Below are 22,385 nucleotides of genomic sequence, written 5' to 3'. Positions count from 1 at the left end.
ACAACAGACATACTCTGGATTTTGATCTGATTATCTAAACAGGTTTATTGATTACCACTTTTACCATTATTTTTGCTCGATGCATGGTAGATAGATAGGTTAATAAATAAAAGTCACTCCACAAACAAAAAGTTATATTTACGAATAAAGAGTGTAAGTTTAGTATACTGTAAACAGGAACTTATAGTATGCTATAATCATATTATGCTAGCGAATAAAATAACTTTCAAAATTGTGCTACTTGAGGAGAGAAAATTGTCGGCCAAAACCTTGAAGCGCCAAGAGGATTAAAATAAAAATGCAATTTTGCACGTTCTGAGCTCTCTTATTCATAACTGAAAACCGAGTTTTTCTAAGGATTAATTAAAAAAAACTTTCCGAAAACGAAGTTTTCTAAAGAAAAGTAAAGGCCATATTTAAACCTAAGATCAGAAGAAATAGAAATCTATAATAACTCAAGCTCAGAACAACCAGAAATTACTATAAAAGATTAAATGAAACCCAAAACGAACAGAAATTAAATAAACAATCATGGCAAAAAAAAACATACAACAGGTAGGCTACTAATATAAATGAACAAATGAATCTCAAAACAGTAAAGCTTAAGCTGAATATGCAAATCAAGCTTAAAACGAACAAACATATTTTGCTATTGATGCATAAATGAGTCAAAAGAGATCAGAGGGCAACTAGTCCCCCCTGCCCCTTTCCCCCAAACCCATCTGATACAATTTCTGAGATAGCCATTTTTTTAAATAGTTCAAAGGTCAGATAACAAAAACTCTGTTGTCGACACAACCCCTCAGGGCCCGGGGGCAGGCGTTGTAAGTTATGTTCTGGGGTCATATATGGTTCTTATGGAAGGGATTCTCGTATAGACTTCGGAGAGGGTTCATTTGATTGGAAATTGAAAGTTCTGGTTAACTCTCTAAGAGTTAAAAGAGATCCGAGGGCAACTAGCCCCCCCCCCCTAGCCCTTTTTCTCCAAATATATCCGATAAAAATTTTGTAATTGGCATTTTTCAAATAGTTCAAACATCTGATAGCAAAAATTTTGGGTTGACACAACCCCCCCCCTCAGAGCCTGGGGCAAGTGTTTTAAGTTAGTGCCCGAGGGCGTATAAGGTATTTATTTAAAGGGTGGTCGTATAAACTTTAATGATAGTTCATTTGAATAGAAATTGTAATATATTGATTTAATGATAGTTCATTTGAATTTGAATAGAAATGTTCTAGTTGACTCTTCTAGAGTCAATAGAGATCTGAGCACAACTAGCCCCCCTATCCCTTTTCCCCCAAATCCATCTGGTTCAGATTTTGAGACAGCTATTTCTTTAAAATAGTTCAAACATCCGATAACAGAAACTCCAGGGTCGACACAACCCCCCCCCCCCCCAGAGACCGGGGAGAAGTGTTTTAAGTTATGCCTCGGCGGCGTATAAGGTTTTTATGTAAGGGGTGGTCATATAAACTTAGAAGGTGGCTCATTTGATTGGAAATTAAAAGTTTTAGTTACATTTTTATGAGTCAAAGGTTAACAAAGGGCATCTACCCCCCCCCTGACACAAGCACAAACTTTTCCCCAAGCGTATCAAATGAAAATTTTGAGATAGCCAGTTTGTTTGAAATAGTTCAACGATAAGATAACAAAAACTTCGTTGTCAACATAACCCTTCCCCCAAAGCCAGGGGAAGGTTTGTAACTTATGCTGCGGGGGAACATGTGGTTCTTTTGGAAGGGATGGTTGTATAAACGTCAGAGAGGGCTCATTTGATTGGAAATTGAAAGTTCTAGTTAACTTTTTAAGAATCAAAAGAGATCCAAGGGCAACTAGTCTCCCCCACCCCTTTTCCCCCAAACATATTCGATAAAAATTTTGAAATAGCCATTTTGTTGAAAATAGTTCAACGGTCAGAAAAGGAAAACTCCTGTGTCGATACAACCCCAGGCGTTGTAAGTTATGCTCTTGGGGCATATATGGTTCTTATGGAAATGATGCTCGTTTAAACTTCAGAGAGGGCACCTTTGATTGGAAATTGAAAGTTCTAGCTCACTTTTTAAGAGTCAAAAGAGATCGGAGGGCAAATAGCCCCCCTCCCCCTCGACATCCTATTTTCCTCAAACCCATCTGATAAGAACTTTAAGTTAGCTATTTTTTAAATATAGTTCAAAGATCACATAACGAAATTTCTGGGGTCGACACAATCCTTCTGGGCCCGGGGGTAGGCGTTGTATGTTATTCCCTTGGAGCATATATGGCTGTCACGGAAGAGATGCTCGTCTAAACTTCAGAGAGGGCTCATACGAATGGATATTGAAAGTTTTAGTTCAGTTTTTAAGAGTCAAAATGAATCGGAGGGCAACTAGCAACCCCCCCTCCCACCTCCACTTTTCCCTAAATGCATTCGAAATTTTTTTTTAGATAACAATGTTGTTAAAAAATAGTCCAAAGGTCAGAGACCAAAAACTCAGGTGTCGACCCAACCCCCAAGGGGCCGGGGGCAGGCGTTGTAAGTTACGCCCTGGAGGTATATATAATTATTATGGAAGAGATGCTCGTATAAACTTCAGGGAGGACTCATTTGACTGGAAATTGAAGATTTTGGTCCATTTTTTAAGAGTCGACAGAGATCCGATGGCAATTAGCCCCCCGCGCCCTTTTTTCCCAAACCCATCCGATAAAATTTTTGAGATAGCTATTTTATTGGAAATAGTTTAAAGGTCAGATAAGAAAAAATCTAGTGTCGGCACAACCCCCCAAGCCATTTTCTTACGGAAGAATTCTCGTATAACCTTCAGATAGGGCTCATTTGAATGGAAATGGAAAGTTCTAGTTCAATTTTTCCTGGGCATAACTTACGTCTTCCCCTGGGCCCGGGGGAGGGGTTGTGTCGACACCTGAGTTTTGTTATCTGACCTTTGAACTATTTTTAACCTTTTACTATCTAAAAAAATTTCGGATGCATTTTTGGGAAAAAGGGGTATGGGGTGGGGCTAGTTGCCCTTCAATCTCTTTTGACTCTCAAAAACTGAATTAGAACTTTCAATTTCCAATCAAATGAGCCCTCTCTTAAGTTTATACAAGAATTCCTTCATGAAAACCATATATGTCCCCAGAACCTAACTTACAACGGCTGCCCCCGGGCCTTGGGGGTTGTGTCGACACAGGAGTTTTTCTTATCCAACCGTTGAACTATTTAAAAATGAAACTAAAAAAAATAAACTATTTAATCTCAAAATTTTTATCGGATAAGCTTGAGGAAAAATTGCGTGGGGGGAGCTAGTTACCCTCCAATTTCTTTTGACTTTTAAAAAGTGAACTAGAACTATCAATTTCCAATCAAATGAGCCCTCTTAGTAGTTTATACGAGTATAACTTAGAACGATGCAATAAAACCCTGAGCCCTGGGTGTTTTGACACTGAAGTTTTTGTTATCTGACCTTTGAACTATTTTTTAACAAAGTAGCTATCTCAAAATTTTTATTGAAAGGGTTTGGGAAAAAAGGTGTGGGTGGGGGCTACTTGCCCACGGATCTCTTTTGATCCTTAAAAATGAACTAGAATTTTCTATTTCCAATCAAATGATCTCTTTCTGAAGTCTTTACGGGTATCCCTTTTGTAAGAACCATATATGCCCCCAGGACATAATTTACAACGCCTGTCCCAGGCCCTGGGGGGTTGTGTCTACCCCGGAGTTTTTGTTGTATGATCTTTGAACTCTTTTAAATTAATGGTCATCTCATATTTTTTATCGGATGGATTTGAGGGAAAAGGGGCACGGAAAAAGGCCCAGTTGCCCTTCGATCTCTTTCCGATCTCAAAAAGTAAAGCAGAACTTTCAATTTCCAATCAAATGAGCCCTCTCTGAAGTTTATACGACCATCCCTTCCATTAGAACCATATATAACCTCGAGGTATAACTTACGACGCCTGCCCTTGGACCCTGGAGGGTTTTGTCGACATCGGAGTTATTGTTGCATGATATTTGAACTATTTTGACAAAATGGCTATCTTAAATTTTCATCCGATGCATTTGGGAAAAGGGACTTGGGGGGGGGGGGGCTGGTTGCCCTCTGACCACTTTTGACTCTTATAAAGGACACTAGAATTCTCGATTTCCATTCGAGTGAGCCCTCTTTGTAGTTTTCACGAGGATCCCTCCCATATGAAGTGCCCCTGGGAAAAAAATTAATAATAAAAGATAAATAATAAGACATTGGAGCCGTTTGGTCTTTACTAAAGGCATAGCCGTTGCGTTGTCTCTGATTTTATTTTGGTTTTTCCAAAATGGTTTTTCCAAAATTGCAGTAGTGCCCAAAAGTTTTTTGGGCACTACTGCATTTTCGTTATTGCTGCCAGATTGAACCATGAAAATAAATGTGTAATACTAAGTAATTTAATTTGACAGCGCCTTTTGTCCGTAAAATTCAAAGATTAGCAATCTGTTGATTTCCAAAGGCAAGTTAAAAATTTCAAAAGAAAGCTAACCTTCTTAAACTGTTTAGTGTTGCGTATTTCTAGCTCTTTTTTGTCATTTTTAATCCACGGCTCTGTTTTTAAATTTGGCGGCCGTCACAGCAAAAAGTTGAGTAATTGTACGTACAGGTCTTTTTCAGTAAGATTGATATCCCAATGTGCCCTAATTTTTTAAGCTATAACTGGCTCTTCAAGCTTCCACTTACCAATTCAAACAACCAAATTTCATTTTCAGTGTCCTTGGTAAATTACCTGGTAATTACTTGGTATTGCAACATATTTTACCGTATCTAGCTTAACAAAGACAAATAAGTGACATCACCATAACTTTAAATAAGGGTTTACATCCCTAATGTCTGCTTCCTAGCAAAATTAGAATTAAACAAAAAAATTTCTAAGAATTATTTTACGAAGTTGATTAATGGGAGAGTTGCTACATATTTTCTAACTAGGTGTAAAAACTTCTTATCAACAATGTTTCTAATTGCGATTGGAATTAAGTTCTAAAACTTTCTAAAAACTTGTGGTCCAGTGTTACACAAACCAAACCCTAATCATACTCTTGGTCTTCATTCAGGAAAGAAATCAGAATTGCGTGATATCAGGTAATCATGAAGGCTGTATACATGATTGTGTTCTCCAGTCCTTTTTCTATAGGCCTATTGTCTGGTGATAATCAGGCTGGCTATTTTTTGTTTGTTATACATTTATGGACTGTTAAAACGGATTGTGATAGCTTTTTTTAAACTTGCATATATCTTATTAAAGTTGAAGTCTATTGTTTTATTTGTTTTTTGTTTCTTCTTGTAAACAAAAGTGGAAATATTAAGGTTTTTTCTAACTTGTTGATGGTTCCTTGCCTCGTAGCTGGGTCGTACAGCGTTCATAAAGCCTATAAAGTTTTCTATAAAATGCGACAAATAGTTGTAAAATCTGAACCGCTCAGTTGATAATTTCCGTAATAAATTTAAATATGGCCACCTAATATTTTACGTTTATTTTTACAATTATTGCTTTTCAGAATTGCACCAATTATTTCTGAGAAGAAATTCATTATATTATGAAACTTAAAAAAAAAAACGACCTGCTAATGTAATGTGGTAACACTCACACAATATACTCTTCAAAATAACTTGTAAAAGTGCCTCAAATACCACAAACTATCACTTAAGAGCATAGTGGGCCAGACCTTCACAAACAGTATTCAACTTAAAATATTTATCGAGATGAGAAGTGTCTTAAATCCAATGAACTACTACGAGACATATAAAGTGAAAAAAATGAGCATTTTGCCTCGGTACATAAAAAATCAGTTTATTAATAAAGTATTGATACCTCAATATGGTGAATACCACCTTAAGTGACATCTTGAGTGAATTCATAAACTAAGTTCTACCTTTTACATTAATTGAAGAGTCAGTTTAGGCATGATTACCCTAGCCTACTGTAAATGCTATGAGCTAATCTAAAGCCATAATTAAAGACAAGTCAAATTTTTGCCATAAAAAGTTAGAGCAAAAATACAAAAAACGCATGTTTTGTGTTTAGCTTTAATAGACATGAAATTTTGGGGTTGAGGTTCCCCTCCTGTGTAATCCCTGTTAAGGCTGTTGGGAATATCATCTATGGATTTAAGAAGTTTTGACAAGACAACTCAAGTGCAATAAGCAAAGAAGCAAATCGGAAACACAGCCACGAATAATGCTTGTCAGTGCTAAATAGACGATGGGCAACATACTGGCTGGTGAAATGGGAGCTTCGTGATATATTTTCCATTATCTTACCGTTACATCAAAGATTTGGACATAATTTTATGTATGCTACTATATACCAAATTAAATCTCAAATATTAAATACCTAGCAGTAATCTAGAGGATTTTTCTAATTGCCTTCTTTCACAGAAAAATTTCTAAAACATCCTAATTCTTTTATAGTATTTTCCAGCTCATTTGACCTCGTGAAAAATTAAGTCAGAATTGTTTTTACCTTGTATTACTTCGTTACTTATTATATTACCTACATTAGTTATATGCTTCTTATTCTTGAATGCCCCTACCCTATATGGATGGTTACCTCTCAAAAGCTTGAAAAAGGATAACGAAGGGTAGTCTCAATAGTTTTAGGTACAACAGTTGCTTAATTATAAAGATATTGCGTCTTTTTAAACTGAAGACCGTCTGAAAGGTGGAAGCAGTTAATTTTAAAATGAAGCAAATCTATTCTGATAAATGAAAGTCGCGTCCATATTTTTCCACTGCATGCTCCCAAGAACACCTTCTAGTTCTTGAGTGCTCTAGCATCATCAAAGGTGTTGCAGAAATTCTTTGTTTTATTCGTTTATGCTGCTTCTTTTGCTAACATGTATAGCAAGTATGTGTAGCGTAGATTTTCTAATATTACCCAAATCAGCTTTGTTCTGGTCTTCACTGAGCTAACAATATTTTAATGTTCTGTTACAACCACACAGTCTAAGTCTTAAGGTTTTTTATAAGGTCAAAGTGAGCTTTAAAATGGTTTGTGTACTCTCTTGTAAATTCAGATTTTACCAAGGCTTTTTAAGCATCAAGGACAGTGACAATGAAATGTTACTGTTTTAACTGGCTAAGTGGAAACCTGCGTGATTTTAAATATTTAAAAAAATAGGAAGAATGGGTAATTCCTTTTTTAATTAAAGGTGTAGCCTTCCTTTAAAGTGTAGCTATATTTGGGATTCAACATATTGTTAATCTTTGAATTGATACGGACAAGAAACGTTGTTGAATTCAACTACTTTGCTTTCCCAGTATGTTTTTACTGATCAGTGTGGCTAATACTAACGGAACATATGATACTACCCTGAACTGTTTCGGATTTTGAAACAGCCTAGAGAAAAATCTAGGAAAATTGCGGCTTTTAGGTCCTAAAGTCTTGTGACGACCAAAAGAAAACCATAGTAAAATACGATCTTCAGGTATAAATTCAGGACCTAGAAGTGGTCCAAGGGGAAGACTACTTTTATTTTGTTGGCTATGGTACTTTAAGAAATCTGTGGAAATGGGAAAAATATATAGGAAAAAACAAGGAACAAATGGAAAGAACTCCTTCTGAAGCATTATAAGTCTACGATGTATTGGGATAAAATTTAAATATTATTTATTAGAGTTACCTAAAAGTTAGACAAAAATATAAAAAAGGTTCGGAAGGCAAATAAGCTTTTATTTTGATGTTCTTCATATTTCAAAATGTTTATTTTTTTAGGTTACTATAACTGGATTTGATTTGAAAAGTTATGAATCTTGCATGAAAAAGTGGAATCAAGCCATTGAAACTATGTACAATGAATGTAAAGCAGTAAGTTCCTTTTTTCTCGTTTGTATTTTGGTCTTTGTCTTAGTTTTATCCGAATTTCAAATATTTGCTCCTGTCTGATTGTTGATTAAGATGAGGTAAGTCGTGCAGTTGTTATATTTGAGAAACTACTATCATAAGCCCTGATAAAAAAAAAGAAGATAAGGATCCTCCTAAGCCATTGCTGGCACATAGGGCGTTGAATCGGTGTTTTAGTTGCTTTTTTTACAGGGAAAAGTGGTAAGCTTGACGCCCGAACTTACTGCGGTGGATAAGCTCTAATAAGTCAGAATAAAATTTAAAAGAACTAAGGCAAAGAATCCGTATGAAAATAGGCTAAAATGAGTAAAGATACAGTCAGTTTAACGCAAAAAAGTAAATCAAAGGGCAAAATAAATGTTAGGTCATCATTTTCCAAAGGATAAAAATAAAAGAAGAGGAAACAGGATAATTTAAATTTCGAGTGATTACTTCTTTTTATTGAATTTTTTCTTATGTTCTCATTTATCCGCTTTTAGTTCTATTTTATTACAAAATAAAATTTTGCTGAAGTGATTACTTTTAATAAAAGTTGTTGTATACCCTTTTCTACATTAACTCACTTGCTCAAAATATTGAAAATAAGAAAATATTGCGTAACCTCATTTATCAGGGGACGAGGCCCTAAGATCTTAGATCCTCTTGTGCTTCCAGAGGCGCTTAGAACATCCAAGAAGAGTCGCCAGTCATCCCTCATTGCTGCGGCCGTCGAGACACCCTCCCATTCAGGTTGAAGCTAAGCATTGTAATTTCAGGGGTCAGTTCAGTAGCTGCCTCGTAAGGTGTGTTTTGGGGGGTCAGTTCTCTTCTTGTGGTAATATCTGGCGGCCACTGGAATATGACCTTTGGCAGCTGAGTTTCGGGCATGTGAATCAGATGCCCGAGGTATCTTCACTTCCAGCATTTGATAACTTCGGTAATCAGTGGCAGAGATATTTTCAGTCGTGCAGTAGCGTTCATTAGATTTTGGGTCTGATAGATATCTAGAATGTGCCTTAAACACGTATTCTCGAGCGCAAGGAGTTTCCTTTCATGGTGTTGGTCTAAGTTCCTGGTTTTGGAACCATAGCAAGGCGTCAAGAGGAAGTTGTTGTTGAACAGCCTTAGATTGTTTCGGAGAGAGTAGTGCCGGCTATGCTGACTTTGGTTTAGTCTCATGAAAGATGCATTTCCCTCGTCGATTCTGACCTTGTCCTTTCTGTGGCAAGAGTCGGTGTTGTGGATGTTGTGCTTCCCAAATACTCGAACTCCACGACTTACTCAATGATTTCCAGAGCACAGCTTAGTTCAAGTGAAGATACAGTGTTGGGCATACTTTTGTTTTTTGGCGTTGGATTTTAGGCCAAAAAATCTGGCAGCGTCTCTTGACTTGGTTGAGGTGTTGCTGATGGAAGAGAGAGCTCAATTTCCGTTTCAGAAGAAACAGCTCACTTGTGCTGCACAAAAACTTAAACTCAAGTAAATGAACCATAAGACAACAACAAAACAAACAATACCGAGTTTTGAAAGTAAGTTTTGACTCTTCATAAATTGTTTGCGTATGGACATATTTTGTATTTCAATTAAAATGTACATTTTATACTCTTCTAGCATCACTTTATGCTCCTTACTGTGATTTAAATGTAAAAAACTGCAAGTTTCTTCGACTGAAAGTAAGGAGCAACATTAAAATGAAAAGAAATTATTACGTGTATTAAAGGGGCTGCCCCTCGCTATTTATGATGAAGTCTTAGAGTTCTTTAAAAAATGTTTCTCATTCAGACTCAACAGCTCTTATGATCGAGCAGTCTTTCTTAACCAATTGTGACAAAAAGTCAAACTTTGGCGTAAGGAGAGAGTTTCGAGGATTGACCAATCCTCCTTTTATAGGGAATAATTTATGTCCCTTTTGATTTTTAATGTTGCTCCTTACGGTAAGTTGAAGAACTTTTTTTTAATTCAGTTTCTGGCCGTTTTTCTAATCATACCAGGACATACCCCCCCCCCAGCATAAAATTTTCCCTGCAGAAATTTTCCTCTCCACACAGAATATTACCCTTAGAAAATAACACCACTCACCCCGCCGAAAATCCTCCCCCCCCCAAAAAAAAATCGTATGTTTCGTATGTTCTAATAACGAATACTATATGTGGAAAATTGTGCAACATACTGCCATTTCCCCAGGGACTATTTGGGGTCATCCACAAAGGCATACCTTTTGGATTTTTCTACTATGCTGAATCAAGTGGACTCAAACAAGTCGAAATATTGAGGTGCCCCGTCTAGTTTCAAGTAAGACTACTTTTTCACTTATTTATAAAAGGGCTAAGCTGTGGAATAAGCTTGTTCCAAGTACCAAAGAATTGCCCATTAATCAATTCAAAACCGAGCTGGGTGTGGGGTTGCTTGGTAGGTATACCTTTGAAATAGATTGAGATTGATGGATTTAATATTGACAATAATTATTTATTGTTTTTTTATGGCACTTGGTATCAACCAAGTGACATATAGCAATCGCAAATTCTGTCGGTCCCGGTTTTGCTACTTTAGGCACTTCCAGGTAAGCTAGGACGATGAAATTTGGCAGGCGTATTAGGGACCGGACTAGATAAAATTATAAATAGTCATTTTCCCGATTTGATCATCTGGGGGAGAGTGGGGGGCCGGTTAATTCGGAAAAAAAAAATAGAAAAATGAAGTATTTTTTAACTTGCGAATGGTTGATCAGATCTTAATGAAATTTGATGTTTGGAAGGATATCGTGTCAGAGCTGTTATTTTAAATCCCTACCGGATCTGGTGACATTGGGGGGGGGGGTTGGGGGGAACCTAAAATCTTGGAAAACACTGAGAGTGGAGGGATCGGGATGAAACTTGGTGGGGAAAATAAGCACAAGTCCTAGATACATGATGTGACATAACCGGAACGGATCCGCTCTCTTTGGGGTAGTTGTTGGGGGGGGGTTAACTTACGAACGGATGATTGGATCTCAATGAAATTTGATATTTAGAAGGATATCGTGTCTCAAAGCTCTTATTTTAAATACGGACCGGATCTTGTGACATTGGGTGGGGGGACCAAAAATCATTGAAAATGCTTAGATTGGAGAGATCGGGATGAAACTTGGTGGGAAAAATAAGCAGAAGTCTTAGATACGTGATTGACATAATTGGAACGAATCCGCTCTATTGGGGGGGGGGGGGGGGTAATTCTGAAAAATTAGAAAAAATGACGTATTTTTAACTTACGAAGGAGTGATCGTATCTTCATGAAACGTCATATTTAGAAGGACCTCGTAACTAAGATGTCTCATTTTAAATCTCAACTGGATCCAGCGTCATTGGGGAGGGGGGGGGGGGGAAATCTTAGAAAATACTTAAAGCGGAGAGATCAGAATGAAACTGGATGGGAAGAATAAAAACCTGTCTAAGATACGTGACTGACATAACCGTACCGGATCTACTCTCTTTGGTGGAGTTGGGGGGGGGGGTAGTTCGGAAAAATGAGGTATTTGTAACTTACGAACGGGTGACCAGATCTTAATGAAATTTGATATTTAGAAGGATCTTGTGCTTTAAAGCTCTAATTTTAAATTCCGACCAGATCATGTTACATTGGGGGGGAGTCGGAGGTGAAACCGGAATTCTTGGAAAACGTGAAAATTGGGGTGTTTTTATCTTACGAATAGGTGATCGGATCTTAATGAAACTTGATATATATAGAAAGATCTTATGTCTCAGATGCTCCATTTTCGACTCGTATTGGATAAGGGGACATAGGGGGTTGGAGGAGGGAAACACAAATATTAGAAAACGCTTAGAGTGGAGAGATCGGGATGAAACTTGATGGGAAGAATAAGCACAAGTTCTAGATACATGATTGACATAATTGAAACGGATTCGTCCTCTTTGGAGGGGCTGGGGGTGTTAATTTGGAAAAATTGAGGTATTTTTAACTTAAGAACGGGTGACCGGATCTTAATGAAATTTGATATTTAGAAGGAATTCATGCCTCAGAGCTCTTATTTAAATCCAAGCAGATCTGTTGACATTGGGGGGATTTGGAGGGGGAAATCGGAAATCTTGGAAAACGCTTAGAGTGGAGGGATTGGGATGAAGCTTGGTGGATAGAATACGCAAATGTCCTTGATACGTGATTGACGTAACCGTACTGGATTCACTCTCTTTGGGGAGTTGGGGGAGGGGTTCAGTGATTTGGCGAGTTTGGTTTTTCTGGACGTGCTAGGACGATGAAAATTGGTAGGCGTTTCAGGGAGCTTCACAAATTGACTTGATAAAGTCATTCTCCCGGATTCGACCATCTGGGGGGCTAAAGGGAGAGGAAAAGTTAGAAAAAATGAGGTATTTATAACTTACGAGTGGGTGATCGGATCTTAATGAATTTTGAAATTTAGAAGGACATTGTGACTCAGAGCTCTTATTTTAAATCCTGACCGGCATTAAGCCTCTGATTTTCCTTTTAAATCAATCTATTGATTCTTAGAAATTTTTTAGAGCTCATACCATATGAGCTCTTGGCTCTTAGCTCTTCTTGCCTCGTCACAAGTGCCTTATGAGCTCTTAGCTCTTGTTTTTCTTGCTTCGAGATCATGATATTATTTTGCTTTATTGTGTATGGATTATTTATGTAAGTTTTTTTTCTCGGTACACGGCTTCACCCTTCGTCTTATTATAGATTAACTCATTGGTTTTTTTTTGTTCTTTGTTTTTTTTTTCTTCTATTTTTTGTTCTTTTTTGTTTGTAGCACACCCTCGCAATCGACGCTTTTGGTGTGCTACCGATTGATTTTGTCTCTGTTATTTCTTTTGGATAATAAATTAATACTACTAAAAAAAGTGATTATCTCAACATTTTGATCAGATATCTTTGGGGAATAAAGGGTCCGGGAGGAGGACCTGTCGCCCTTCAATCTTTTTGGTCACTTAAAAAGAGCACTAGAACTTTTATTTCCGTTTGAGTGAGTCTCCTCTCGATATTCTAGGACCATTTGTTCTGTACGATCATCCTGGGAAAAAAGATTCACGCATCCGCAACTTTTATGCTGGCAAAAAACACAAAATTTCATATTTTTATAGACAAGACCTCGGAACCTCTGCAGTATGGTTTTCTGATATGCTGAAGCTGATTGTGTGATTTTAATTAAGATCACTTCGATTTTTGTTTTCTCTTTTTTTGAAAATCAGACAAATATTAGTGATTTTTATATATTTAGAATCAGCATAGAAAGCCAATGTTTTTTATGTTTATGTATCTATCAAAATTTAGTTTTTTAGAGTTTTGGCTACTATTGGATCAAGTCGCTCATTGCACACAGTTCGTTACCGTGAACTGTTTGAAATCGGTTCTAATTTCAGTCAGCACAGCCACATACTAGCTAATTAATTCTTTTTCAAACCTTTGCGAGGGATCATAAATTCATGCATCAATCAATTGTGATCATGGTAAAAACTGTTGCCTCTTCCCCCGACCCTGTCTACACAAATTAAGACACAAAATTAATTAATTGTTACTATTTTAGGTCGGCTCTACTCGCTGTATGATGGTCTACTATGAACAGCTGGTTTTGCATCCAAAAGATACAATGAAACAAGTCCTAAAGTTCCTCGATCTACCTTGGGATGAAGCTGTTCTGCACCATGAAGAATTAATCAACAGGCCAGGTGGAATCTCTCTCTCTAAGTAAGTGTAATGTTGACCCACAAACATCCCTGTATTACTATACTCTTTGTCACTGTGCCTAGAAAGAGAGGGGGAGGGTCTGTTTGAAAGGGAGTAGAATTTCTAGTGTCTATCCTTATCTACTAGTTGGATTTTGCCTGGACATAGTTGCTTCATAGAAGATTTGGCAATTATAGCCGTGATCAGGACAAGCAATGTTTCAGGGCTTGTAGTTTAAAGACCTTCTGAAATAATTCTATGCACTATCTGTCAACACGAAGGCAGATTATTCAGCTTTTCGGGTTGTTCATTCACCCTTTCAGTAGATTGAAATATTTTGCTATGTAATTTGAAACAATATGCCTCGTTGAAATTCCTGAAAAAATAAACTACTACTATTAATAGCTTTTCTAATTTTGCAGATGCATAATTACTTTATAGGCGGTTGATAAGAGACGATGTTTATTGCAACCTGAGAGCAAAATTATCCTGTTCCAAAATTAAGGAAGAAAGCTGAAAGGAGACCTTCTGTCATTCAGCTTATTTGTTTGCTCTTCAAATGGTCTAAGTGGGGACTGTTATTACCCGCTGTTGCATGGCACTTGAGAATTAAATTCTATTGTTGTATCACGTCAGCACTTTTTTTAGAGGAATATTTGCGCACCAGGCAATTGCAAAATCTTAAAATCTTCCCATTGCCTCATTTAAACTTTCTTCAGCTAAAAATCTGTGGACATTCTTTCTTGTTATTCTAGTAGTGTTAAGCTTTCAAGTTGTCTTTGTAAAGAGGGAGAATGCTAAGGTGAAAGTGAAACTATAGGCATTTCAGTCCAAAGCTCCTGCTTAGTGATGTAAATTTAAGAGTATCGGAAGGGGGGTGTATTTTTCAAAATCTTGGGTTAGGAGAAGATTTGTTGTTTTCAATTTTTTTCCAAAGGAAATACCGACGCTTTTCAATGAAAATATCCCCTGAAAACATATTTTGCAAAATCAGAGGAGGGGGCAAATGATGCCACTGTCTATGCTATGTTTGTGTCATCCTATGTATGAGGATATCAGATAAGGCTGATTTGAGCCATTTTCCTAAGCAGTGAACAAACAGTTGGATTTTCCTGCGTGTTGTGTCCCGTTTTCATTTTGCTTTTTTTTTCTTTTTTTCTTTTTTTTGTCCTCAAGCTTTTATATCTTTACCTCTTTGAGAAAAAATTTAGCTTTAAGTCATCTCAAATTAATTTTTCTGAATTTGACAAAATTTCGTTTTTGTCCTATTTACATTTTTTCTTTCTTTTCTTTTTTTTCGTACTCAAACTTATATAAATTACCTTTTGGAGGAAAAATTTCGCTTTCAAGCCATTTCAAATTTGGCAAGTCACCCAAAGGAGTTCCAAAGAGAACGTTCCAAAGTGCTTATTGTAGTTAGTTCCAGTTTTTAGTATCCCAGGAAGGTCTTAACAACTCGAGTCGCCCGATTTTCTTCTCTGAGACGTGTTTATTACATCCGATTGCAACTACTGTTTTCTTATTTTGCTTAAAAGGAGTTCAGCAGAGTTGTGCCCTATCTCTGTTTTACATGAAATATTTCGAGGAACTTTTTCCTAAAGAACACAGTAAAGGCTATGAGAGAACATGATATTAAATTGGAAGTAAAACTGAATTAAAATGTTGAGGAAAAGAATGAGTTGTTGGAGGTTTTGAGTGTTCATGGTTCGTGAATAGGAATGAATGTTAAGGACAAGTCGCCAAGACTGGGAGCAAATAACACTAAAAAGATAATGCTAGGTAACTGAGAATCAATCAAGTGAGTAGCTGTACTTACCTGACTGGCATTATTAGTGAGTATGGTGAATGCAGCAAAGGTGTAAAAAGTAGAATAGCCAAGGCACAGGGTGTTTTTTTTCACAGTTGAACAAAGTTTGGAAGAATAGGAAAATCGGTTTCCGAACCAAAATCAGAATATTGGAAGCCTCAGTAAAGACAATTGTCAAGGAAGGCTAATTGGGTACTTTGTAAGATTGATGAAGACATTCTAAACGTTTTATAAGGGAATTGTCAAGGAACAGCTTTTGCTATTCGTTTCTCTGACCTTATATCAAGCAATAAACTGTACGAAAAATGGGGTTTTATCCCACTTTCTATGGCTATTAGTTTAATAAGTCACTAATTTCATAAGGGCCTAATTGAAATAAATCGAAAATCCTTTTCTGCTTTACTCTGAAGCGAACGCACCTTCAGGTCCTACCGCGCAGGCAAATGGTCAAGCCATTCCATTATTAGAAAATATATTACTTTATTTCTTAATCAGAATAACTAAAAGGATGTACTCCACATTGTTCAATAAATAGAGTTATCATCCAACAAGTATCCAAACAGGCTAACGTCCATCTATATAAACTTAATTCTTTCAATGGAATATCCCACTTGCAAACGACTATCGAATTAGCTACGCCTGGAGCTATTTATTGCATCAGTCGTTAGCAATTAGGAAGTGCAAAAAAAAAAAAAATCGCAAAAGTAACTACATAAGAAAAAAAACGTAAGGAAAATCGACCCCATTACATTAAAAAAGAAGGGTTAAAATGGCTGGGCCACGTCTTATGGAGGAAGGATGATAGATGGCCTAAAATGCAGTTTTTGGTCTTTTCATCTAGGGTCAAACGAAGTGTAGGTTTTCCATGAATGGGATAGGGAAAGGTTGTAACAAAGAACTTGTAACAACGAGGAAATGGAAACTTCATCGGAGGAGTAAAGAGAGAAGCCTGCGCATCTGCGTTAGCCTCCAGCAGCTTGGTACTAAAATGACTTGTTAGTAGTAGTAGTAGTAGTAAATAGCTATTATATAAATTTATTTATTTAATTTTAGGGTGGAAAGGTCTTCGGATCAAGTTATCAAGCCAATCAACTTAGAAGCATTGACCAAATGGGTAGGAAAAATACCTCAAGATGTTGTTGACAAAATGGAGGAATTAGCGCCAATGTTAAAAAAGTTGGGGTATGACCCCAATGGAAATCCACCTAACTATGGAGATCCTGACGCTTTTGTTCAGCAAAATACGCTTGAGATTAAGAAACAAGAACATGTATGGGTGAATAAAACCAAAGTTTTACTGACAGAAAAATTAGTCGATCTAAAAAAAGTGAACTAGTGTGCAATCCTTTGTACATCCTACCTTAGCTGATATTTTTGGTAAGCTTATTATTACGTAGATAATATTTGCTATTCAAAAATACTCAGGGAAGACCAAAAATTGGCGGAAATTTTGAAAAAATGGCCTAGAAAGTGTCTGTTTTGTTGGCCGTTTTGAATGAAAAAAGAACTATAACAGGTGAAAATTCATTTTACTTTATCTCCTAAAGAAATACAACTCTTTAGTTTTCAAGGCGAGTCTTGACATCATTGTCCATTGTTTTTTAATAATCTTGCCTCTTCTTCCTTAATACTTTTCTTGAACGGTTAGGTACTCAACTATAATGGAACATAAAGTCATTAATTCATGAAATCACCCCTTGGGTTTGTCTGCGTACAGTTATTTCCTATCATAGACTATGATTATTGTTTTCAAAGTCAGTTCTACATAACTACGGCCTTTTCATATATTTAATTGAGTCAAAATTTCTAGCGCTAGGCTGGAAGGTATTTTCCAAGAGTGTCAAGGGGGAACTAATTGGGGATGGGTTAACCCCCCCCCCTCATTTTGATTTTGAAAAATACCTTCTTTTGGTATTTTCATTTGAAAAAAAAAAAAAAAAAAAAAACAGATTTATCCCCCTCCCCAGATTTTGAAAGATACTCTTTTTTGTATCTTCATAAAAAAAAAAAAAAAAAAAACCCTTGCCGTCTCTCCCCGCCCCTGCATTGTTGTGAATTGCTGCTCCTGGCGTAAAGAATGAGCGTCAAAGACCAAAACTATACAAGGTCATTAAACTTAAGAAGCCATTGAAAAGAGCATTACTATACATGGCTATTAAGAGAGAGCTGTAATAAGCTGCAGGCCTTATTCGTCGACGTCATACGACTAACTTGAGATAAATAGAAAAATAATAGCGTTGCAAAATGGGGTAATGTTTTAATCCAGCATTGAACAAAATAAAGCAGATTTTACTTTGATGTATGTGGGATTTGACTTTTGTGCAATGGAAACAAATGTCAGAACTTTTCAAAACTAGCAAAAATCATAATCTCAAATCAAGATGTAAGAAAAAAGACTTGGAGCAAATGAAGGAGGAAACTTTATATAATGAAATACTTATATAATAAAATAGGAACATAACCTTACAAAAACAGGGTATTCAAAGAACCAACTATAAAATGGCGACTATGAACCAACCTGGATTAAAATTGAATGATTAAAGATTTGCTTGAGAATTTATTTTATATAAAGGACTTAGATAAGTTATTCCTTTGCCAGGTTTTGAAGTCAGGGAACTTTCATTAGGCTTTGAATTAATCAACACCCCCTGATTTCTGTTGAAAAGGTGAGAATTCTAAACTATAAAAGGCACTTAGCACCCCTAAGTGATTTTATACTGATTTCACCCTTTGGAACACGCTTTGAGGGCGAGTTGCGCATTTTCAGTGTCTACAAAATAGTAAGCTTACCATAGATTACTATCATTTATGTATTTTTGTTACTCATTCAGTCTTGAAATGCAAAAGAGAACGATTTTGTCGAATGTCTATTGTAAAACTAAATATCGGGCCAAAAAGCATTCCAACTTCGGAATAAAATTATCCCAAATTTCTGTATTTTAAATCGAACAAGAGATTCTCAATTTGAATTCAAGTTTCAAATTGGACAAAAAGTGGAATACTGGACAAAATTTTAAAACAAGGTTACGTTTAATCTAATTTGACTAGCCTTATCACTGCTAGCATTACTACTAACAACTCACTGCAGCACTAAGCCGCCTTGGCCAACAGAGCTTCGTCTGCTCTTCTGCCACCCCAATATGTTCAAATTGCTGCTCTTTGCCCCCTCCTATAAACTTCCAACGTAATCATTGCATTCTTCTTAGTGGTTTCGCGTGTTGAATATTACGTACATATACGTAAATGCCATTTGATTGTTTTAAAGCAGCAATCTTTCATATAAACACGCTAGGGCTTACTCAAATTATGATGCTACTAACTATAATGATGACGAGACCAAATAAGGAAAGTTTAAGGGAAATTAGAACTTTTTGGGAGGGTGTAAGGTGGAAGGCTTTGAATTGATTTGGATGGGGAAGGCGCATGCGTAGCCTTTTCTTAACAAAAACTAGACTGATGTGATTTAACGTTAAAGTGTCTGGTTTACTCTGCCGCCGCACAAACTAGTCACAGAAAAGTGATTTTAAAACAGTACAGGAATTCCGTGGCCACTTATAAACTGTCAGATGTCTCCCTAGAATGGCAGCCGAGAGTTTGGTATCACCTCTCTCTCTTTCTTTACTTTTAGTTCATCAGTTGCGTTTCTGTTCAGTGCTCTCATATCAACTGAAATACTCTTTGAAATTTGATAGGGTTTTTGTTTTGTTTCTCACACTTCAAAATACATGGGAAACTAGTTGGACATCGTCAAAAACAGAAAGTCTCCATTTCTTACGAAAAATTTCGCATTTTTAATGAATATCTTAAATTGATAACCGGTTTTCTATTGTTGATTGTATGTTTAAGTTATGCCATTTAGTTTCATCAAATAGTAATAATTTATACCTAAATTCACAGCTTCAGCTGTTTGAAAGTAACCCTTTTCAAGTGGTAAACATCGTTTCTTAGCATTCAAACTAAGTCTTTTTGAAGTACGTATATTGTGCCCTTTTGGTTCAGTTGTTTCTTTCACCTTTGTCTTTATGTAAAGTAAGAAAAAGAAAGTTAAAATAAATAAGCTATTAGCTACTAAAAGAAAATGTTTCTTGTCTACAACTAGTTTGAAATACCGAGGACTGTGAAAATGAAATCTGACTGTTTGAATTGGCTAAGTGGAGACTTACACAACCATATATATCTTTACAAATTAGGGACATCCGGAATTGGATTGTAAATGAAGAAAACCTCCATATGCATTTAAGAAGTTTTTGGTAGTAGTTGGTGCTAAAAAATAAGAAATAATAATAATAATAAAAAAATGAAATAAAAAAAAAATGTGGGGGAAAAATCTAGACAAAGTCCTTTGATGGTGGAATGGGTTTGATCTCAGGTTGGTTATACGGGACCCAGAGTTCGAGCCCAGCTGTAGCAGCAAACTGCAGGGCCGACGCCTTTGATACCTTAGTATCAAGAAGCATTGTTAATCCAATACAATACAGTATAAAATCAGCACAAAATAAGCTACCATCATATGACACGAAACAGCCTTAGAAAATATAGCTTTCCCAATGATGTAGTTGTCTTTGAGGATCAATAGATTGCTATTGTTGGTATTTTGTTATGGACGGAAAGCATTGTCTAATATAACTAATTACTTATTTATGTTTATGGTTTAATGTGGCAACACAGATGAAAATGTGATACTACCCCAAAAGCTTCATGATTTTGAAACCAAGGAAAGAAAATGTTAGAACTAACATGGTATTTAGATGTGAGTAGACCTAAGATGGGATCTAGGGACAAAAAAAGTTATAGTTTTGATGTTCTTGGTACTAAAATGATTTCGGTTGGGAATGCTTGATGGGTTAGCTGTATTTTTCTCAGAGATGTATTTAGTTACATCTCACTATTTCCTATACTCTTTACATTGGACTCTGATTTGCTCTTGAAAAATACTGAGAAGTACTTTAAAGAGCGGTTTTGGCAAGAGAGGCCTTCTAATAGAACCTGACTTATTTTTAAAGCAACATCGAGCTAAACAGTGATAGTTCAAGATAGTTTAGCTTGAAACATTTTTTCATTTTAAAACTGCCTTAGTGAATACTTACAATTCACTGCAACATCAAGCCGCCGGAGGGCAACACAGCTGCGCAGACTCATAATAATAGTATTCACAAAAAAAATCATAACACGTTTTGGTGACTTAAAAGGTTTTTTTTTTTTTTTTTTTTTTTTTTTTTTTTTTTTTTTTTTTTTTTTTTTTTTTTTTTTTTTTTTTTTTTTTTTTTTTTTTTTACTAATCCCATATTGAAATTATTTTGAACACTTTGTTGAGGCTGATCTATTTCAGCAGAATATGCATATCTATCTTCTTTATTTTTCAAAAAGGAAATTAACGTATTTATCTCCTGAACAATTTTGAAAACGCAAATACGTTTTTTTCACTTTCAACTAGAAATACAAACAAAGCTGGCAATATATGCTCTTTGGACCTCTTCCATATTTTTTTTTTATAAAGATAATCAATTTGGTAAACGGAGATGTCTCTGTCTTCGATTAGGAACGTCGATTTTTTACATTGTAAACTTGGTACATTGTTCTCTTTTGTGTATTTCAAGTTTCAGTCACAATTGTATTTTTTTTTTCTTAAATCGCTTTAGGGTTTCTTATGAGTGGTTATGTAACTCTTATAATGACTTTGATATGTTCAAATAGTGTTGTCTAATATTATTCTGTAAAAAAATTATTACTAAGTTTTTTTTTATATCTACAACATAAGTTAAAATGTGTATTTGTTCGCAACAGTCAATAGTGAATAAAGAAGTAGTGGTTTTTCCATACGAAATTGGCATAAACTACCTAATATTCGAGCTCTTCAGCTGTATCTTTAATGACCCTCGTCAAGGAAAAAAATGATTTATCAAAATTGACCCAGTTAAGAAAAGATGGGGAGAGGACAATAAAGATATTAAGATCAAAGTATGTTCATGGTTATTTGGTGTGTTTCTACTTCTTCTTTTTTTGTTGTGGATTTTGTCAAGTTCTAGAGTGGTTCTTTGTATGTACTAATGCTTTATTTGTTCTCATCTATGACGTCTGTTAGACATTCGAATATTATGTGGTAATATCACTATCATATGAAAAATGTACTTTTTCTATGTTTGTTAGATATGGTTTAAGCTAAGTTCTGGCATAAGACGGTGAATTTTGTTAAGAAAAAAACTACCAAGCTACCTACTTACTCTCATTTGACTGGTTTTCTCATTGAAAGTAAAGTTTTCATTGGGTATTCTAAAGCAATTCTAAGCAAAAAATTAGATATTTTTTGCAATCAAAATGACAGTAGAACCGAACCAACTGTCGTAAGTGAATTTTTTTGTAATCCGGCTTGTAGATGTCAAAGAGAATTTAACTCGTGTCAGAACATAGTCTTATGGAAAGATATGCCGGTCTTCATTTTATGCTTTTGTCCAGTGATCGCAAGGATGCCAACAGAAATTTAGAGGGTAAGGAAGGTGCCTAAAATAATATTTCCGGGAAATTAGAGCTTTTGAAAAGGATGGCTTTCACGGCAAATAAATGTCAGGTATTTTTCGATTATTGAAATATGTAATACTTGTTGATTTTTGACGTTTTTGGGAATGGAATGTGGCTTAGGCCCCTCTACCGTCTGCTGTGGGCACCCATTAGTGATCTGGTTTATTAATTCACCTTTGGTTGTTGATGCAATCCTTTGTGTCTATAAGCTTTGTATTTAAGTTGATTTTTTTGTTTTACAATATTTATTCTTCTATTTATTTGCTTTTTTGTCGGTACTTTGATAACCTCGTTTCCTAGGTATTGTAAACGAGTTGTTTTTTTAAGGTAGTACTGTTTTACTTGAAACTCTGAAGTAGCCATTGGAACCTGCTTAACAAAGAATTAAGTATATGCATAAGATACACACTTATTATTTAAGTTGTGATTGGCTTTAATTCAGTGGAAATCGTGCAATTAATTGTCTGCTAGTGAGTTCAGTAAGGAACTAAGAAAACACACGTAACTACTAAAATGGCACAAAGTGCAGTTGAACAAAGAATGAACTCAAACCTGCATATT

At 35.8% G+C, this 22,385-nt stretch overlaps 1 protein-coding gene across 3 annotated transcripts in view; it reads left to right on the top strand.

Moving 5' to 3' along the window:
- LOC136026207 (protein-tyrosine sulfotransferase-like) overlaps positions 1 to 22,385 on the top strand; it is a 68,642-nt gene that overhangs the window by 32,623 nt on the left and 13,634 nt on the right. For 2 of the 3 annotated variants that reach the window (XM_065702541.1, XM_065702540.1), the window contains exons 5-7: positions 7,715 to 7,807; positions 13,362 to 13,522; positions 16,362 to 16,685. In XM_065702541.1, the coding sequence (XP_065558613.1) occupies positions 7,715 to 7,807; positions 13,362 to 13,522; positions 16,362 to 16,644 (537 nt within the window). In that variant the 3' untranslated portion in view covers positions 16,645 to 16,685. Of the gene's footprint in view, positions 1 to 7,714; positions 7,808 to 13,361; positions 13,523 to 16,361; positions 17,749 to 22,385 lie in introns of those variants that run through there. The other variant, XM_065702539.1, reaches the window with a different exon arrangement.

This window comes from Artemia franciscana, chromosome 4 (genome assembly GCF_032884065.1).
Source record: "Artemia franciscana chromosome 4, ASM3288406v1, whole genome shotgun sequence".
NCBI lineage: Eukaryota > Metazoa > Arthropoda > Branchiopoda > Anostraca > Artemiidae > Artemia > Artemia franciscana.
The sequence above is the reverse complement of the archived record's forward strand: the minus strand, read 5'-3'. Positions and strand labels throughout refer to the sequence as shown.